The sequence below is a fragment of the Argiope bruennichi genome, chromosome X2, assembly GCF_947563725.1.
Source record: "Argiope bruennichi chromosome X2, qqArgBrue1.1, whole genome shotgun sequence".
Taxonomy (NCBI): domain Eukaryota; kingdom Metazoa; phylum Arthropoda; class Arachnida; order Araneae; family Araneidae; genus Argiope; species Argiope bruennichi.
Genome location: NC_079163.1, coordinates 100,749,179 through 100,768,858, shown reverse-complemented (window position 1 = coordinate 100,768,858; position 19,680 = coordinate 100,749,179). Strand labels below are relative to the sequence as shown.

At 27.0% G+C, this 19,680-nt stretch overlaps 1 protein-coding gene across 1 annotated transcript in view; it reads right to left on the bottom strand.

Moving 5' to 3' along the window:
• The window catches only part of LOC129961051 (tyrosine-protein phosphatase 99A-like), a 231,895-nt gene that overhangs the window by 11,730 nt on the left and 200,485 nt on the right, over positions 1-19,680 (bottom strand). Inside the window, exons 6-20 of the mRNA XM_056074854.1 lie at positions 19,249-19,363; positions 18,076-18,273; positions 17,156-17,251; positions 16,205-16,392; positions 12,808-12,949; positions 12,604-12,715; positions 9,136-9,215; positions 8,173-8,270; positions 7,589-7,682; positions 7,107-7,186; positions 6,859-6,993; positions 3,480-3,614; positions 1,477-1,628; positions 412-547; positions 167-325 (exon numbers count right to left, since the gene is read on the bottom strand). Coding sequence (XP_055930829.1) covers positions 167-325; positions 412-547; positions 1,477-1,628; positions 3,480-3,614; positions 6,859-6,993; positions 7,107-7,186; positions 7,589-7,682; positions 8,173-8,270; positions 9,136-9,215; positions 12,604-12,715; positions 12,808-12,949; positions 16,205-16,392; positions 17,156-17,251; positions 18,076-18,273; positions 19,249-19,363 — 1,920 coding nt within the window. The remainder of the gene's footprint in view (positions 1-166; positions 326-411; positions 548-1,476; positions 1,629-3,479; positions 3,615-6,858; positions 6,994-7,106; positions 7,187-7,588; positions 7,683-8,172; positions 8,271-9,135; positions 9,216-12,603; positions 12,716-12,807; positions 12,950-16,204; positions 16,393-17,155; positions 17,252-18,075; positions 18,274-19,248; positions 19,364-19,680) is intronic.

Below are 19,680 nucleotides of genomic sequence, written 5' to 3'. Positions count from 1 at the left end.
AGAAAAAAAAAAAAAAAAAAAAAAAAAAAAAAACGCTTAAATTTAAAGCAAACAGACTCATCAATATTTATTTTAATACCCATGCATTTACTTTATTTATTTTTCCTTTAATGTAAACAGTTTTAAGAAATAATATAAAATAATTAAATTCAGTTTGAACACCCACCTTAAATTGTTTTTCTAAAGGAGTTTGAGTTTTCTCCCCAGATTCATTCATAGGATTATTTAAATTAGCTAAATATGAACTAAACTGATGGGCTGGAACTTCAGTTTCACCACTTTCAATAGCCTCTAACAACGCATCATGAATAAATATATATTGTTCCTGGAAGAGAGGAAAATAATTTTTTCGTTTAATTATCAAAAAATGACATTTCTCAAACTTTTTATTTGCAGAAAATTCTCACATACCTCTGTTTGAACCAAATAATTTCTTTGCTGTCTGATGTGCTTTAGGAAACCACAAACATTCACACTTTGCCTGTGCTGTATTTGGCGTAGCATGGCATCTAGTACAATATATGTTCCTGTTCTTCCAACCCCAGCACTAAATAAAGTTCAATTAATTTATAAAACGAACTACCTAGTAACATGCCTCCAGAAAATAGTATACAAAGGTCAATAAGGACATACGGGTGAGAATTAAATAATATATACTGAAATTCAATACGAAAAACAAGAAATTGTTCAATTTACTGGATTTTTAAAGCTCTGTTTATCAATATGCAAGTTCTAACCCAATTTTTAAGATGAGTACACATTCGTTTTATTTGCGAAGCTTAGATTCTAACTGCTTACATAAAATGGAATTTCATTTAATGTTAAATATTTATATAGCCTACACTTAATATTTGCTCATTAACAAATTTAAATCGTCAAAACGTACTTCTTGTAAAAATTCCCAAAACAAGTGTGTATAAAAACTTTTTTTTTTCCACATAGTTGATGTTTTAAAACTATTTCATAGCGAATCATCTTTAGCAAAATTTGTCTACAAAAACGTAAGAAATAAATTTATATAAAAATCATCTAAAAAAATTACAATTGATTTGCCAAATATTCACAAAAGTGTGTTAAAACAACAATAAACCTCAATAGCCTTTTGGCATTATTTTCAATATTTTTTTGTTATTTTATATCAAACCCAAAATTTTGAGATAAGAATCGAGTCCCACGATTGTTGATCATACAGAAAATATTATATAACTTTGAAAATTTATTAGATTCCTAGCAAAAATGAAAATTTAAAAACTTCTATAACAGCTAGTTAAAGGAAGGAGAAATTTACAGATACTATTTTACAAAAGTTTTTTTTTTCAGTCCTTTTTCCCGCCTTTCTTTCCTTTAAGACAACTCTCCCTTATGCACCTTCTCAAGTAAGATACGGAATCATAAAAATTATCAACACTTTAAAGAAAAAGATATAAGGATTATATTTTATCACAATTCTTCATGCAATAAGTAATGTGGAAATACCTGCAGTGGACTATAATTGGACCAGCATTCGATGGGTTCGCATTGGATGACTTTCTAATAAAATTCAAAACTGGTAATGCATGATCTGGAACTCCATGGTCAGGCCAATTTGTATAGTGATACTGATAAACATTTCTTTCACACATCTGCTTCTAAAAATATAATGACTATACAGAACAGGAAAAAATATAAAACAAAAAATATGCATAGAACTAATGTTGCAAAACGAAAGTAAGATTCTTGGCATCAAAAAACACGAGTTTTCCCTAGAAATATTTAAAGAACCATTATATATAAATATTCGTTAGATAGATATTGTAGATCATTTTCCATCAAAATACTAGCATGCATCAAAATGGAATAGAATTTAATTTTGCCAAATAAATGAAAAATATTTAAGTTAAATTCTAAAGTATATAAGATTTATCAAAGATTCTAGGTACTGTGGTTACGGGAAAATACGCAATTCACTTTTATGCCACTAGCTGTCCACTCATCACATCTTATAAACTCGACATGCCCAACTAGAATCACGATTCAATCTGGTAGATCAACGTGGTGAAAAAATGTCGAAGGTGAAACAAAAACTTTGTTGTCTTTAAAGAACTGCACTAAGACCTGCCTTCTTCCAGATCCAGGCCCAAAACTTTTTTCCTTCCCACCGAAATTCAGCTCGACTACATCAGCGTTAAACAATATTCCAAATCAAGCGCTTCTTCCAGCAAATTCGACTTCACATAAAATTCCATTAATTCATTGTTTGTCACCAAACATACACAACATATGGGAATATAATTTATAAAATAGGGTATCGTAGTGCAGTTTTTAGAGGTTTTTTTATTACCAATAAATCCATCCATGTACCCTTTCAACTAACAGGGAACTCTAAAAGGTTCCAAGCTTTGGGGTATACTTTGGAGAAATGAAAGTTAACAAGAAAATTTATCATCAGTCTCAAATTTTTCATGCAATGTACACATTTTTATTGTACAGTTAAAAATGTGTATATTACATATTAAGATACTTTTTACACATTTTTCAGCAGTAAAAGCGATAATTTTTCTACAGTTTATCATATGTCACTTCTTTCTCAAAGTTCAGAAATAAAGTTTCCACTGCTAAAAATTTAGATCCGCAGTTTCCATCGCTATACTTCATAATTGTTCAAAATTTAGGAAACATTTTGTAAGTGAAAATTATTATATATTTTGCAGAATGTGCATGAGATTTTAAACTATTTGTTGATTATGAGAGCCATACATTTTTATTTTTAAGTTGCTGCTTTCCTTGGTAACAAAAATAGCAATTTTAGTATAAATGGCAACACACAGTAAGCCTATTACATATTAGAGAGAAATAAAGAAAGAAATTGTATGTTGCAGCATTTCAATACATTTGTTCTTCGATGCATCAAAATTTACAACTCAGACTTTTTTTCCCCCTCCCTTCTCCTTGTTTGCTCGCAGTATAATATGCATTAGAAAATCTAAATTAGCAGAAAAATGCACTACAGGTTTAATATTCTCAATTTTACATTATTTGTAAATAATTTCTTTAACTCCAAAAAAGTTTTATGCTTTGACTGGAATTTCATAAAATTAAAAACTGACTAGAAAATAATAAAAGAAAAATAATCTATAAAACGCACCGATTAAAGAATTATATATATATTTAAAGCTGATAATCATTTACTTTTTCTATAAAATGTTACCTTACATAAGACATGTAGAGACAGATTGTACATTTCATAGAAAGTGCTATCAATAAGATGCTGCATATGAAAGGATACATTTAGTTGCTATTTTCAATGATTACTCATAAAAGTCCCCTCGTGAAGAAATGATTAAATAAGCATGAATTATATTAATACATTAAAAAATCAAAAGATTCTAGAGTTTATAAAAATGAAAAAATCTTGATTTATCAATACAAAAAAAGTTAAAATGTACCGATGTTACAGCTGCAATATTCTTCAGAAAATGGAAATAATTGTTGGTACATACCTTTTTCATTTTAATGTTGCGTATAGCAAAGGTGCGCACTGTATAAGTAGCCATTACTAATTCTTCAACTAATCGCACTTGAATGATGCCATACGTTTCTGTTCCTTCTTTAGGCCAGTACATATCACACTTCCTCTGAAACAAATTAGTCTAAGGGTAGTTAGGTGCTCAAAATTACCTTATTTAAATTTTTTTAGAAAATATAGTGAATATTACTATCAGTTAAAAATCGAAAACATAACCCAAACTACAAAATTCAATTAATTAACAGCATTTCATGCACTAATAAAACTTTTTCATACTCTAAAGAAAACAAAATGGCCAAGCAATGAGAAGCAAAATCTTAATTACATTATTGTAAAAACACTACGTATTGGCAGCACGATAAAAAAAAATCTAGTTCTATCCTCCATTCTTGCTCAACAAAAATCTCTACTGGAGTAAAAGTGGCCATACTCAGTATTTTCAAACAAGTTCTAGTTTATCTCGAAATAACAAAGATAAAATCACAAAGTAGCTAAATATTTGTTACTTCGTTCTCAGAAATAAATTCAGTCCCATATTGATTCAATTGTACATCATTTTCGTACAAAATTACTATAAAAAGGCAGATATACCATACATTATCTCGGTAAAACCAAAAAGCGAAAGGGGATTTTTTTTTAACATTATGAAAAAAAAAATCAATTTACACTTTTCATTGTGAAATATGACGAACAAAATAACAAGAAACTAAAATCAAAATTGTATTTAAATTTCTCTTTCATTTTTCTATCATTAAAATTGAATATAAGCATATAATCGAAATATATTGCGTAATTTTTTTTTATTTGACCTAAGAATAGGTCATTTGTAAATGAATCTATGCTTAAAATGTGTTAAGAAAAAAAAATTATAATTTAAACTATAACTAATGTTGATAAAATAATTTGATATTTTTGTTGTGCAGTCAGTGTTTCGGATAAAATTATTGTAAAAATACCAATATTCAAAATGGAATACGTTTGTAATACATTAAACAATGTCATCATAAGGTCCAACTTTTAAACTTTCCGCTTTAACATGAAACAAAGTAAAATTTCTTGCAACTTTTGAATTTTATATCATAAGAGAAACTATAGATTTCTTTAAAAAAATAAAACAAAAATTATTTAAAATTTAATGGCTCAGCTGAGTTAAAACATTAAAATTATTAGGAAGAACCTTGGAAGTAGCAGATAACAATAAAATAAGTGTAATTTATGTTTTCTGGCAAAGAAGTTATAGTCCTTACTAGAGATGCAAATTTATACGCCACGTATTTTAGTTCAAATTATGTTGAGATTAAAAAGAATTAAAATTGCTTGATTGTAAAAAAAAATCTTCCTAGCTTTTAGGAAGATTGTAAAAATTTATTACAATTTGATTCAACCCCCCCCCCCCCCCCACTTACAGCTCATGTCTTACAGAAATAAAAAAAAAGTGAATTCGTAGTTTAAGAAAGAGAAAATTAAAAGTCTTAAAATAAGATCCTCAAATAGAGCAATATTAAACAATTTTGTATGGATGTGCAATGAGTGCACAAATGAAAGACAACTCTTTAAGCCCCAAACCATAATTGCAACAACCAAATACATTAATTCTATCTGCATTTAAGATAGGAAAACCACCTGCAAACCCTAAATGAAAAAAAAAAAAAATGTCAACAATAACAACAATCACTTTAGAATAAATACAAGAACAGATAAAAACAGCAGAAAAGTAGAACAAAAAAAAGGAAGGAAAATAAAACTAAAAGGGTGAAGAGGAAAAGACAAAGTACTTACTGTGTCATCCCAATCTGAAGTGCTAGGTTCGTGCTGGCATGCAAAGAGAGCATGTGCTATTGTAAGTGAATTCTATCAGATCACTTTTTTTTTGCTCTCTTGCCAAAGTGAGGTTTACAAAGCACTTTAAGTCCCAGAAATTGTGTGTTGCCAGCTGATAATTGTTGCCATAGATTTAATTTTGGAAATTATTAATAAAATCTGGTAAAAAATAGGATTTGATCCTATAATGAGTTTTCATTATTATGAAAACTGTCTCCAAGGCATTTTAAGTATTAGACTTACAAAAAAAAGGAACATAAAGCAATGTATTAAAACTAATACAGTGCACTTTCACTTATTCTTCATACATCATTTAGATGCATTATGCTGATATTGAAGTTGCAATTTACAGTGGATTTGAAAGTTATATACTAAAAAGCACTACTTTCTTTTTGCTTTAACAGAATTTATTGCATTAAATGCATAATTTTCATGGTGGTAAGGCAAGTGCATGCATAAATTTTTCCTTGTTACACTGAGTCATTCCAATGAAAGTATGAACAATTACAAAACCATAACAATATTGTGCAAATAACTCTTTTGAATTAATGCAGAATGATCGACATCACAAGTTTATTAGTATTGGTGATAATTAATGCAATTTGAAATGCAGCAATGGAAAATTTTCTATAAAACGTTACAATTACGATGTGAAATGTAAGGAAATGCAAGCAGAAGGCAACACACTGTATCAAAGATGTAGCTAGAAGCTAGATGATATGAAATGAAACTAAAGAGATAGCAGAATCAGAAAGGTAAAGGAAAAGAAAAAGAGGGGGAGTATAAAATAAAATAAAAGGTTTGCAGCAAGGTCTTAATTACATATCAAAAACATTTATACATTTTTATACTCGCACACACACACAACTGTATGCTTACATCGTTTATATACACAGTTCTATCAATTGAAATTAAAATAACCAGCATTACTTATATATGCAGTTTTTAAAACCACCTGCAGTATTATTTAGGTGTAAATAGATAAGCAATTAAATCGCTGAAATATGTACTGTTTTTTCATCCTATGAGCAATGGCAGGATATCTAGATCATGCCAAAAATGGTAGAATCATGCAAGAAAAAGAAAATGCTTAAATTGTATTAATAAGTGACTTGGGACTTAAAGGGTCATTTCACTTTACTTGTGCCGCTCATTTGGCAGGAGGGCAATAAAACATACAAACAAATCAACTGTTTTTCATAAGTTTTATCGATCTGCCAAAAGATTACAACAGATTACCTTTAATTCAAGAATAACTAACAAGAAAAATATAAACATTTTTTCAATTCTAAACCCTAAGAAATTATGGTGTAACCTAAAACGTTATTATTTAAAATCTATTTCTAAGAGTTTAAAACTTTAAAATAAAATTGGTATTTTTTTTTAATTGAAGAAAACAGTACAAGTAACAACAGTATAAAATTTTAAAACAATGAATTACTGATTGATAGATATGAAAATGGTTCGCTTTTCCCTAATACAGATTTATTAGACAGGAAAAAAAAATCAACTACCACACGAACAGAACTCACCCTGCCGCGTTCCACTAAATTGGTAATCATAACAATAATGTACACTCTTTGTTCCCAAATCATTCTCCAATAATCATCAAATGTAGATGGAAGTGGTCCTTGAGTGCCAACATAGGCTGCAGGCTTATTATATCCCTAAGTTGATAAAAAGAAACGTTAAAGTTTTTGAAAAAAATATTTTCTATACATTTCAAAATTATTGGAATTAATACTTATGAATTATTTTATAAGATTCTCAGTAAACATACATCTATATAATTAGCATTAATATAGTCTGCCATTTTCTTTTGTCCCTGAGAAGGCTTCAGTATAACTCTTGTATGATCATCTATAAAAATAGGGGAAAAAATATTTTTAAGCCAATCAATGTGAAACTGTGTTTATCATAAATACATAAGTACAATTACAATGTATGGGACAATGAAATTATTTCATAAAAAGCTATTATTAGTGCAAAAACGAATGAAAAATTCAATTAATAACAGTTTTCGATGTGCAATGTAATAATTGAAAACTATATAATATAATGCAAAATAATTTTTTAAAGATGTCAAACAAACCTAATGCGTTTTAAATAATACGGTAATAAGTATTCAAATTGACTTACTCATAAAATGTATGCAAAAAATTTTTTTCATTACACAATATTTTAAAATAAATTTATAAAATATATGGTCATAATTTAATAATAAATAGATAATGTGCATATTCTATGCACAAAAATACTTACAAGCTACTATATTGACATAACGATTTTTATTTTTATTTTCTGTCATTTGTGAATGCTCAGAAGAAAGATCAAGATCTGTTGCCTGCTGAATCGCCTGAAAATAAAAAATTAATAAACGTTAACATTGCAATTCTTAAAAGTTAGTACCGATGATATGCTTGCTCCCTTTAAAATCGATAAATCCATCTTAATGTTACACAAACGTGAAAATAAAAACAAAGCATTGATTTAAAATTTCAAAATCAACTTCAAGAAAATCTTATAATTAAGGTAATGGAGCATTTAAATTTTGTATCTTAACATGTAATAATTTTTTTTATTTCATTTACATCAGTTTTTAAATATTTATTCAAAAATTCGTTACCATCTAAAAATTATAGCTTAATTCAAATACTTTAGATAATTAACGAATTTATATATATTTTTAAATCTATATGTATCGAATTTCAGAGCATTTGTTTTCTCTATAACAGAGCGTTCTTATAATTTGAAAATTATTAGCCTACCAAAAGAACCATGAAGTATGAAACATTTTATATTCAAGTCTTACATCTTACAAAAAAAAAAAAAAAAAAAAAAATTACCTCATATTCTCGAGAAAATCCAATATCTCCATCTGCATGCAGCTCTGAAACATGCTTAGACCAAAGGTGTACGGGAATAGCAGCATATTCCGAATCATCTGTTTAATGACGATTAAAATATAGTAACTGAAGACAAATATAACACCATATAAAATTGAACAAATAATTTGATACACCTACAAGTTATACAATTTAAATTGTATTTTCCAAATAACTAACAGCTATGCAAAGTTTGATTAAATATTAACTACTTTTCAGATAAATTTTCTTCTCAAGAGAATGTACTAAATCATGTTTAAAACGTATATATTCAATTAAAAAAGTATCCATTTGTTCTCACGGAGCTCCTTTTTAAAACTACCTCGTATGATCTATGATCATAAGAGGTAGTCTCCATTATTTTCCATGTATGTAATTATTATATGTAAAGTATATCTCTTTGAAACATAAATTATGCAAGTTCTGAACACATTTTGTGCAGAATTTAAACTTTGCAATCTCATTATTTCTATTCAAAATGAAACAATTTTGGCACTTGAGGGAAAAAAAAAAACGATTGAAAGGTAGGGATATATCAAAATCTTTTCTAGCTCAATTTAGTTATATATAACTGGCTATTCTTAATTATTATAATAAACCACACATTATGCTTCCTTGCACATAATAAAACACAAAACATATTAATCTTTCAAAGTATCAGAATTAGCCACATGAATTTGCAAAAAACTTTGCTGGGATGCAGTCTTAGGCAGAAAGCACATCCTTTAAAAATATATAAATGTTGCATCGGTACAGCTACTCATAAACAGAAATCTCGCATGTAGCAGGAAAGGTTTTTTTCTTTACAATCTTGGGAATTTCAACAACTAAACAAAAATTTATACACCCCAAAACGCGTATTAAGAAAAACATAGAGAAACATAGAAAACAAATATACAGAAAAACATAGATCGAAATAATCACCAAAAGTTTCCGACAATTGTGGAGATGCTCTGTTTCCCAAAGGATCGTCAAGATAATAGTAAGCAGCTTGAAAATATTTCCTATGTAAAAATAAATAAATACATAATTATAAATAATAAATTTAATTTATCTGCATTCTTAATTTTAATTATATTTTTAAGCACTAAAATTCAAACTAAAAAGTGCATTGCCACTTCAGATGCATTGCCACACTCTTTTTCTGTCTTCTGCATCCTCTGTGACAAGCATGCTACTCCTGGTCATAACTGTAGAATTGTATAAAGATGCAAACTCAAATGCATGAAGAAATAAAGATGTGGATTAAAGGACAAATTCTTCAGTTTCTTCAGATACCAACATTATATATACACACACAATGTCCACATTCTAGTCTTGGTTCAATAGCTAACTTCTAAACCGTTAGAGATAAACATATGTTTTCAATTTGAAAACTGTATTCAATGAAGCAATAAAATTTATTTTATGATGTTCGAGACAATAAATATAAAGTTGAAAAATTACAAAACCAAAAACTTTATACTATCACCTGGTTCTTTTAGTCATATTAAAAAAAGAAATAAATAATAATTAAAACAAAAATTAAACTAAATAAATTAATGGAAACATTTTAGGAAAAACACACATTCAACATTCTAAATAAAGTTTCGTTCATCATTGACCAAATTATGAAGTTTTGAAAATCGCCAATGAAAATGATTTTTACAGTAGAATTCAATGATCAAGAATGATCTTAATAGCCCCGAGTGTAAATTGAAATTGTGTATTAACATATTATATTGAGATTTATTACGATTATTTAACATGAGGAGGTATTACTATTGGTTTGAAGTTGCTTTTAGTTAATTATTAGGAAGATTTAATATGTTTATTTTTTAGTCATTTTATTGCATACAATATAATTCTAACACAGTATAACTCTAAGGCATCTCCAAATTATTTTATTCGAGTTTTAGTATGATAAATTGATCATGTAAAGTAAATTTTGCTACTTAACTAACTTACAAATATAAGGTTGATAAATAAATATACTCATCAGGGGTCATTCAGATCAAATTGATAAGTGATAAGCAAACTCATCACTGAACATTAAGGATAAAATTGTCTTAGAATTATCATTGATCAACATATTTGCCACAATTATAGGCAAATATAAACAAGCTACCAGCTTTTTTTTCCCCCATAAGACCATGAAGTTTTTAGAATTGAAAATAAATGTTAAATCTAAAAATAAAATAAATAAATAAATAATAGTTTAAAAATAAATCTTGTTCTCCAATTTGCATTTAATGGGATGGTCAAGAGTTATGTTACAAAAAACACCTATCGATCAATTATAAATTAAGCAATAACATTTTACTCATTTTGTTTAATAGAGAAACAAAAAAAAAAAAAAAAAAAAAAAAACAGCCTTTAAGAATTCCAATACACTAAAAACGAAATAGATTAATGCACAAAATTAAAAAGAAAGATTTCCATTTTGAAGAAAATCTCACAACAACATTTGCAATGTTCTAGAAATTAAAATTGTGCTTAAATACATTCTTTGCAAAACAATGAAAATTAGGTATGCGATTATTTGAAATATAAAGAATTCAAATCAATTTTTTTTTCTTACTGAGAAATCTTTATGAAGTGAAATTTAAATACAAGTGATAGTCACAAGAAATTCCTCATAATATATGAATAAATAAGCACCAAGATCATTGAACAGGGCAGATTTGTTGTGAAGTATAAAAGAGTGCTCAAATTATGCAATTCTTCAACATCCGTACCACAATTTTATATGAATATTTAAAAGTGTTTCACTATGGGATTTGAAAAGTATCTAGTTTCACCATGATAGGGCTCCAGCAAGAAATTTTTTTATCCACTTAACTTTCTTGGCGATATATGAAAAAATAACGCGATTGGATACGGTGGTCCTCATGAGTACTCCCTGTAATTGCCAGATTTAAGTCCTTTAATTTATTTTTTAAATAGCCTTAGGAAATACAGTCTAAGAATGAGAATCCCTGAATTGAGCAGATTTGATCAATCTTATTACTATGGCATGTTAATTTGTTACTCTCATAAAGATGCAAGAATTTGCTTCATCGGTGTGTTTCAAGCAAATATTATAGTAAAAAGGTTTATTTCAAATTTATAAAATTTATTATAACAATAATTGAAATAAAATTTCATGTTGTAATGAAATGATTTTGTTCTTTTTATCATGTTGTTTATGCATGAATGAAATGTTATATTGTTATGGTAAATTTTATAGTGTTATGTTAAATTATAATTGGTTACAACGGTCTTTGTGTGTGCGCAACATAACACCTTGCGTGGCCATCCCACTATATGCAAACTGGATTTCAGTGTTCTCATTGTGTTAATTTTTTCTATCATTTTTCTATGTAAAATGCCTTTTTATTTATATCAACCAAAAAGCAGCAATGACATTTTAAATTTCGTCCACACATTTTGCTTTCTCAAAAAATGATAATTTTCTTTGAAATAATTTTTATATTCGATCCCCTATTGCTTGAAACGAATATTACTTGCTCAGTTTTATACATAAAACCATTGAAGTTATTTATTGTCTGAATTAGAGTATCACCTTGTTATTAAATATGACTAATAGGGCTGAGAGATAGTATAAAAACAGATTTCGTAATTTTTACATCATAACAATTATTTAATAAGAAAATATTATTTTAAGCACTTAGCGATAGGCACACACTTCCACCTGAATAAAGGTTAAGAAATTAGCTACTGGGTCACAATTAGAATGGATATGTTTAACATAAATGTGGAATTTTTTTAAATATTTAATTCTACTACTCCTTAAAAATTCTTGAAAATACAATCAATAAGTTAAACTTCTTCATTAGAAAATTGATCTGAAAAATATGTACCACTTATGATATTATAAAATAAATTAAGATAAATGGCAAATAAAATCGGATCAAGGTGTTTTCTTTCTCAGATTATGGATACCTATGAATAAAATACTCATAAGACATGTCTTATTTTATTTCATCTATTATTCTATCTTTTAAATATTCTATCGTTATAGATTAAATATTCAAATATCTTACTTCTATACCCTTAGTCTAACAAAAAGTTCATTAATGAAATACTATTCATAAGACCCATTAAAATTTTTTTGCATAACTTATAATTAAAAAAAAAATGCATTATCTGTGGTTGAAAAAAAATCAATTTTCACAGTATCTTTACTTTTTCCAGGCTCTTTCTTATTTTTGCTAACGTCTCCATGGCCTATACATAGAGGTTCAATTTGTGTTTAAAAAGCGACAATTACATAAAGTTTTTCTCTTTAAGAAACAGAATTTAAAAGTATATAATTAAAAAACTGGAAATCCATATTTTTTTTAGATACAAAATGATATTAAAACAAAATATAGTATGCATATATATCTGTAAAATGTCAAAACTATTTACCTCCATAAAATAAATGACACAATAGCTAAAAGAAGAGCAAACGATGCACACATTACACCTGCAATCATGCCAGCACTTAAAGAAGAATCTGAGTAAGGAACGCCATTAAACACTGAAATAGAATTAAAGAAAATTGTTTTAAAGACCTATTCAATGCATGGCATAAAAATTTCTGAAATAGATCAATAATTACAAATAACATACTAGGACACTTATTTTGAAGAAGTACTTTTCTTGGCTCGGAGAACTGTCCTTTGAAAAGTTTTGACTGTTCAATGACACTTCGTGTTGCTCCTCTCACTTTGACTTCATACATAGTATTTGCAGTGAGATTTGGTATGAACATCTAAAACAGAAAAAGGATTCAAATCTCTACTTACAGACAGAAAATTTGTTAACAGTTTTTATTTTCCTCGTAAAATATTGTATTAATAAAAAAAGTTGACAAAAATTTTTGTATGCTATGTATAATGTTAGCAATTGAAAAAACAGTATTATCATGATAAGTAAAATATAAAACCTGCCAACGAATCTATAAAGTCCTATTAAAAGTATAGTCTACAAATTTCACAAAGGTAGATCAAATGTCAGAAATTAATATGTCTGTAATAAGATAATATGCATATGGAATCGCTTTCTTAAATTTTTGCATAATCATTTCAAAACAGCAAATAGATACATGCTATTTCATATTGAAATATCAAAAGTGATACAAGCAAAATATTAAACTTTTTGATTAAAAAAAAAGTAAAAATTTATGAGTATGTTACAAAGAACTATTCCTACTTCTATTTTACATATGATTAATTTCTCCATAAATTTGAAAATAAATTTGCTCCAAAATTATTCTGCAAGTAAACACATTTCAGAAAACAGAATTCTTTAGTTTCACATGAGCATTATTGTTTAAAGCTAAATGAATTGCAGAAGATTTTTGAAAAAATCTAAGAAAATAAGCAGATCAAGCAAAAACAAAATTTTAACATTATCATTATTTATAATTAATAACATAACAATACACACAGAAAACAAATCACTTTCTTGTGAATTACAGACATGGCAACGATTTTAATGCATATTTGCAACAAAAGTTAAATCTCCACTTTTCTCATTAGCATGCCAATTTGCTTTGGGCCTTATTTATTTCCATGTTAAATATTTATAATTTTGCAGGCATTACATAGTGAGATGCTTATTCCGAACTTCGAACACATTGATCTTATCTTTCCTATCGCAAATAAAGTCTAATTATTCTTTTATTCCACACAACCAAGCCAAAGGGAATGTTTTTTAATCAGAATACTAGCAAAAATAAATTGGGAATGTTTAAAAGAAAGCATGACTTTTGATGAATAAATGTGTCATAATCTTAATAACTACAGATAAAATCTGCATAATTAAAGATTTGATGAAGGATACTTTGCTTAGCAAAACAATGAGGCTGATTAAAACAAATTAATTCCATTTTTACATTATGAATAATCGAATCATTGAAGGTTTTTTTTTTTTTTTTTTTTTTTTTTTTTTTGCATGCAAAATTGACATTGGAGGGAAAAATGCCTTTTAAGGACAAATTAAATCCACAATTTTTATAATCCTAAATTAAATGGTATAACAATCAAAAACTATCAGAACTTTTTTTTATTTTTTATGGAGGATAATTAAAGTTCAAGCAATTCCTTAAAAAGAAAGAATTCCTAAAAATGAAAGACACACCAAGAAAAACTGTTGTAATAAAAAAAAAAGTCATCTTAAATTCCCAAATGAGATAAATTTATTACAATACATAGAATCTAATATGTATTGCTTAATACTTTATGATAAAAATAGAAGAAACAAAAGAGTATGTAAAACAATGCACAGGTAAGAGATGCATTATAAAATTAACATCATTGACAGTCCTTTGTTTAAACAATCATTTGCTCACAGAGTTTAGTATAGACGCAAAAGAGTGGTCACAAATTTGATAGCACATACCAAGAAGTAGTGCGATATATTTACGATTTTTGAGAAAACGCTATAGATATTTTTCATATCCAATTTTTTTTAAAAAAAAGATCAATTATAATGACAGGAAAAATTAAATCAGTAATTTAGAAATAGAGCAGGAATGCAATTTTACAAATGAAAAATAATTTGCACACCACTTCTGTGAATGGATTGAATTTATGTAGAAAAAAAAAAAAAAAAAAGAAGAAGAAGGTGGTTTGGAAATACATGATTGGATGATGTATTTCTACATGATTGGATGATGGAAATTCTAAATATTATTCACAAATCTTAGTTAAATCTTAATAATAGTATATATAACTAAATCACAAATCTTAATAATAGTTTATTAACTTAATAATATTTAAATTTTAATCATGCTATCGGATTGAAGCATAATACGATATCATTACCCTTGCAGACCATTATTACATAGATCTAAACCATTATACTGTACGATTAAAGCGAGGAGTTTGTCTCTTTTTAAATCAAGACTCAATAGCATGTCCCTTCTGTTTAGGATGTCATTTTAATGTTCTCCCTAGATGATTAAAGAGATTTTGCTGTATTCATTTAATTCTAAAATAACATAAAATCTAAAATATTGTTTGGAGTCTTCAACATATTATAGAGTATATGGCATATTAATAAATACAGTATGATGTCTTTTTACTAAGAGTATTAATATTTCCCCACTTCTAGTCCTTACTTCGAAGGCAGTAGAATACCTACACAAAAATTATCATTCAAGTAAAAATATCAAATTCATTCACAGACTTATCTGCAGATTACACAATCATTTTCTTAAACTTCAGATTTGACTCCAAATTTTATTGTTAAATAAATTTTATAGTGTATTTCCAATTAGATAGATGATAATCTTAAAAATACTATTTTTATTTTATTTTTGAATTTGTATGTTTTAGTCCATTATGTCTCGGATATAATTTTTTTAAAGAGATTCAATTCAAAGACTAATTTATATTTTCGATTGTTTATTTTCCTAATATAAAAATACATTCAATAAGAAATTTCACATTTGTCCAACCAATTTAAAATAAATAGCCTACTTTAACATCTAGTACAATTTCGCTTTTGTGCCATTAAACATCATTAGCTGTTCCTAATTGTCTAAAGAGTTTCTAATTCCAACTGTCTAAAGAACTCCATTTTCAAAAGATGTTTTTGTAAGCCGTTCAAAAATATAACAGTGCAATGAAGGAAAAAAAAAAATGGATTGAACTTATAATGTTTACGATTTTTCCGCAATAAACTATTCCAAGGACTCTTAAAAATCAAAAGACAAATTAAGAAATTATGAAACATTAAAATAAGTTCCATATCAGGAAAACTTCAAAAAATTATAAAAATTGGGACTAAAATTTCATTTCAACTATTGAAAAAATTACATTACAACAAAGAAAATGTAAAGCCTTCTTTAAAAAAATAGCTGGAAAAAGGTAAATTTCCAATTAACACTATGAATTAAGTCAATTATTTGAATTGCTATAAAATCAATATTTCAATATGCTGCAAGAGCAGAACTTTTAACCAAAAAATCTTTGTGAATAATGGAAGAACACAACTTAAAATTTAAAACTATATTACATACTCCATTATCAATAGCTCTTTCATGAGGAGATGCCATTGCAATTTCTTCGAAGTCCCAGTTATTTTCAGATCGATAGTGAACAAAGTAGTAATCAATTCGATTGAAATAAATCTGGGGTCTTTCCCATTGCACATACAAGCTATCTAGAGTCTGGCAAGTCAGATTGACAATATATGGCGCACTTGGACCTGAAACCAAAAAACATTTTGTTTTTACCATAATATAAATTACAATTTATGCAATAAATGTAAAGCAATTAGCTGCACTTGTATTTAAGTCAAACGGTAGAGATGCAACTAACATATAGATAGCCTTATAAAGCCAATATGCTTAGAGTTATCAAAATTAAATAGCACTGAATGTTCAAAATAAGAACATTTAAAAAATGACACCGATTTTTTTATTTCATTTTTCATAACATTTTATCATTCTATTGCCATAATCACCAATCCTCTTGGACTTGCTTTGATATTTATAGAAATAAAATTTGATTAATAAAATAAAATTATTTAACATTCAGCTAAACCGGGATCAACAGATTTTGAAGTTTTAAATGAAGCAATGTTGCAATTAATCAAATAAGTTAAAATGCGATTACAAATGGTGGAAAACAAGTGACTCCTCAACTTTGCCATCTTCTTAATTTGAATTGAAACCACATTCAAAGATCTTTACAGATTCATTTTCTTTTAGACATAATATTTATACTTTTATTTTTATTTGAAGTATAACTATTCATTTTATGTCACAAAATTTACTACTAGATAGGGTTCATCTGTTTTTCTAAATAGTCTTTAACATGATAAAATATGTATTATCAAAGTAGATGAAGCAAAAATAGCAAATAAAAATCAATGCTTTTCCCAGCACCCCCCCCCCTCCCCAGATTACATTTATATCCATATTCATACTAGCATTTATCAGAGAATATCATAAATAAGAATGAATTACCTTGAACATCAGTATCAAATTCTAATACTTTACTTGGTTCACCTTCATGTTTCCACGTAAAAGCATTTACCCATACTTTATAATGGCTAAAAGGTTCTGAAAATAAAATAAGTCCTTTTAAAAAATATGTTTGTGCAAAATCCAACAAAATTATTTATTATCCCTAAACTGTTTTTAATCTAATAATTTAAAATACTATATGGCTATTGTTTGAAATAATATTATGAAAATGTGCAGTTATAGCTGCTCAGACTTAGAACCAGGACAGGTAAAATTATCCTTCAAACAGAAAAAATAATCCTGGCTTAACAAGGACTATGGAATATATCTTTTACACTTCACTTTTACAAATTTCACCCTTATCCACATTTAATTTTTTAGGCACTCAATTGTGTTATTTGAATTTAATTAAAAATACCTACAGATACTTGAACGTTCCAATATAGTAGCCAGAATTCTAATTATAAATTTAAATCAAAACATCTGTAGGAAAAAAAAAAGAAATCAAATTTTAATCATATAAAGCAAAAAACTACTAAAAAGTATGTTATAACAGCAGTAGTATTTTAAATAGAAAATTTCACTAACAACTGAACTGATAATCCCTTTCAATACTTAAATAAAAAAATTTCTATCAAGTTTACAATTCAGACGAATAAAAGAAAAGTTTCAAATAAAATAAAAAGGTGAAAAGTTTTCTTACTTATTAAAAGGATAAACTTATTATTAGGAAAACTTATTAACGACATATTCACAAAATAAATTTTAGTTATTGGGACAAGTCAGAGCATATGTTTTTTTTTATAGTTCAGAATCAGAAGGCAATTAATGACTTTACAGCATAAAAAATGCTACTGTTTTTCAGAGTAAATTATATTATTAAAAGATATGAATGTAGTAATTCAAAGTTTATTTCTTACTTAAATTTGAAAGAACATAGTCCATAACCGGCTGAGGATGATGTGCCTTGCGCATCTCCGTAATATTAAGTGCTGTATGTTGAAAATAAACTCTATATCCAAGAATAATGCCATTTGGGCTTTCGGGTTCTTGCCAACGGAGTCGAACAGAGCTGTCACCAACTTTGCCAATTGTAAAATTTAAAGGTTTAGAAGGAGCTGTAAATAGAATTCAAATATTGTATTGAATAATATTAAAAATCATAATTAGAAAAATTAGAAAATGTTAGCACAGTTAAAATAAAACTTCAACATTCAAATACATTTAATTGCATCAATTTTTAAAAAATCATAACTGGAAAATTCAGAATTCAGACAACAAATCCATACCAATATATATTATAATCAACTGTCATAATTTTGTGATTGTTTTTATTCTAACAAATCTTATATTGGCTTCATTTTATTTTTTAAAAGATACAACTTAGAACTAAAAAAAAATATAATAATAATAATACAAATCTAATCTTCTTTCCTACAGTTATGGATATCCACCCATACAGAAAAAGTTACAAAAAAAAAAAAATACTGCAACAAGTATTTATAGTTTGACAAAAATGAAATAATTAACACAATGTTTCGAGATTCCTAAAGCATATTAAAATTAATTTATGTATTTAGATAAAATATTTTACTTAAAATTTCTTCTGTCTTAAATGCATTATCCAAACCTGAAATTATAGAGATTGTTTGTTGAGTTCATAGCCCAAAAGAATGCAATGCCAAGATGATATATTTTGCTTATTTTTATTTAATATGCTTATACATATTAAATAAAATACATATACATTATATACATCAATGAATATATAAATAAAATAACATACAAGAGAAAAAAAAACATTTCACTTAATTATCCAATAATGTCTGTAGAAAATATTACAATTCCTTTTTGCTAACCAAACTGATCTCATCCCCTGACAAACAAATTAGTGTATCTTTCATCATGCTTCACATTCTGCTTCCACTTTTAACAATGATTTAAATATTATCCAATACATAGAAAAAAAATTATGCCAGAAAATTATTTTGATCCTAAAATGTACAACATCCCCCATCCCCTCTTGCTTTACCAAGAAAAAATTATATAATAATCAATGTTGTGAATAAATATAATAAAATAATATTACATACTTCCTTCATCAGTCATTACAGCAACAGTGGCAGCTGGACCATGACCAGCAGGGTTAAAAACTTGAACAGATATCAAATACTGAGTAAATATATCTAAATTCCTAATGGTATATTCCTGAAATACAAGAAAACCGAATAAAATATGTTACTAATATCTATGAACTATGTTGTTTTCCACTTATCATAATGTTCTAATAATTCTGTTAAGGATAATCCAATAGAATTTCTTAAATTTATAAGAAATGCTACGAAATTAATAAGAATACTTTTCTGTTATTGTAGAAACGGGCAAATATTTCCAAAAATCAAAGTATTGAAAAAGTTTTTATCTAACAGCATTTTCAGCACTGTATGTATTTCCATAATGCTTGCAAATGAAACAAAAATATTTATCGATTTTCAATACTAAGCTTAGTTTATAATTTAAAAAAT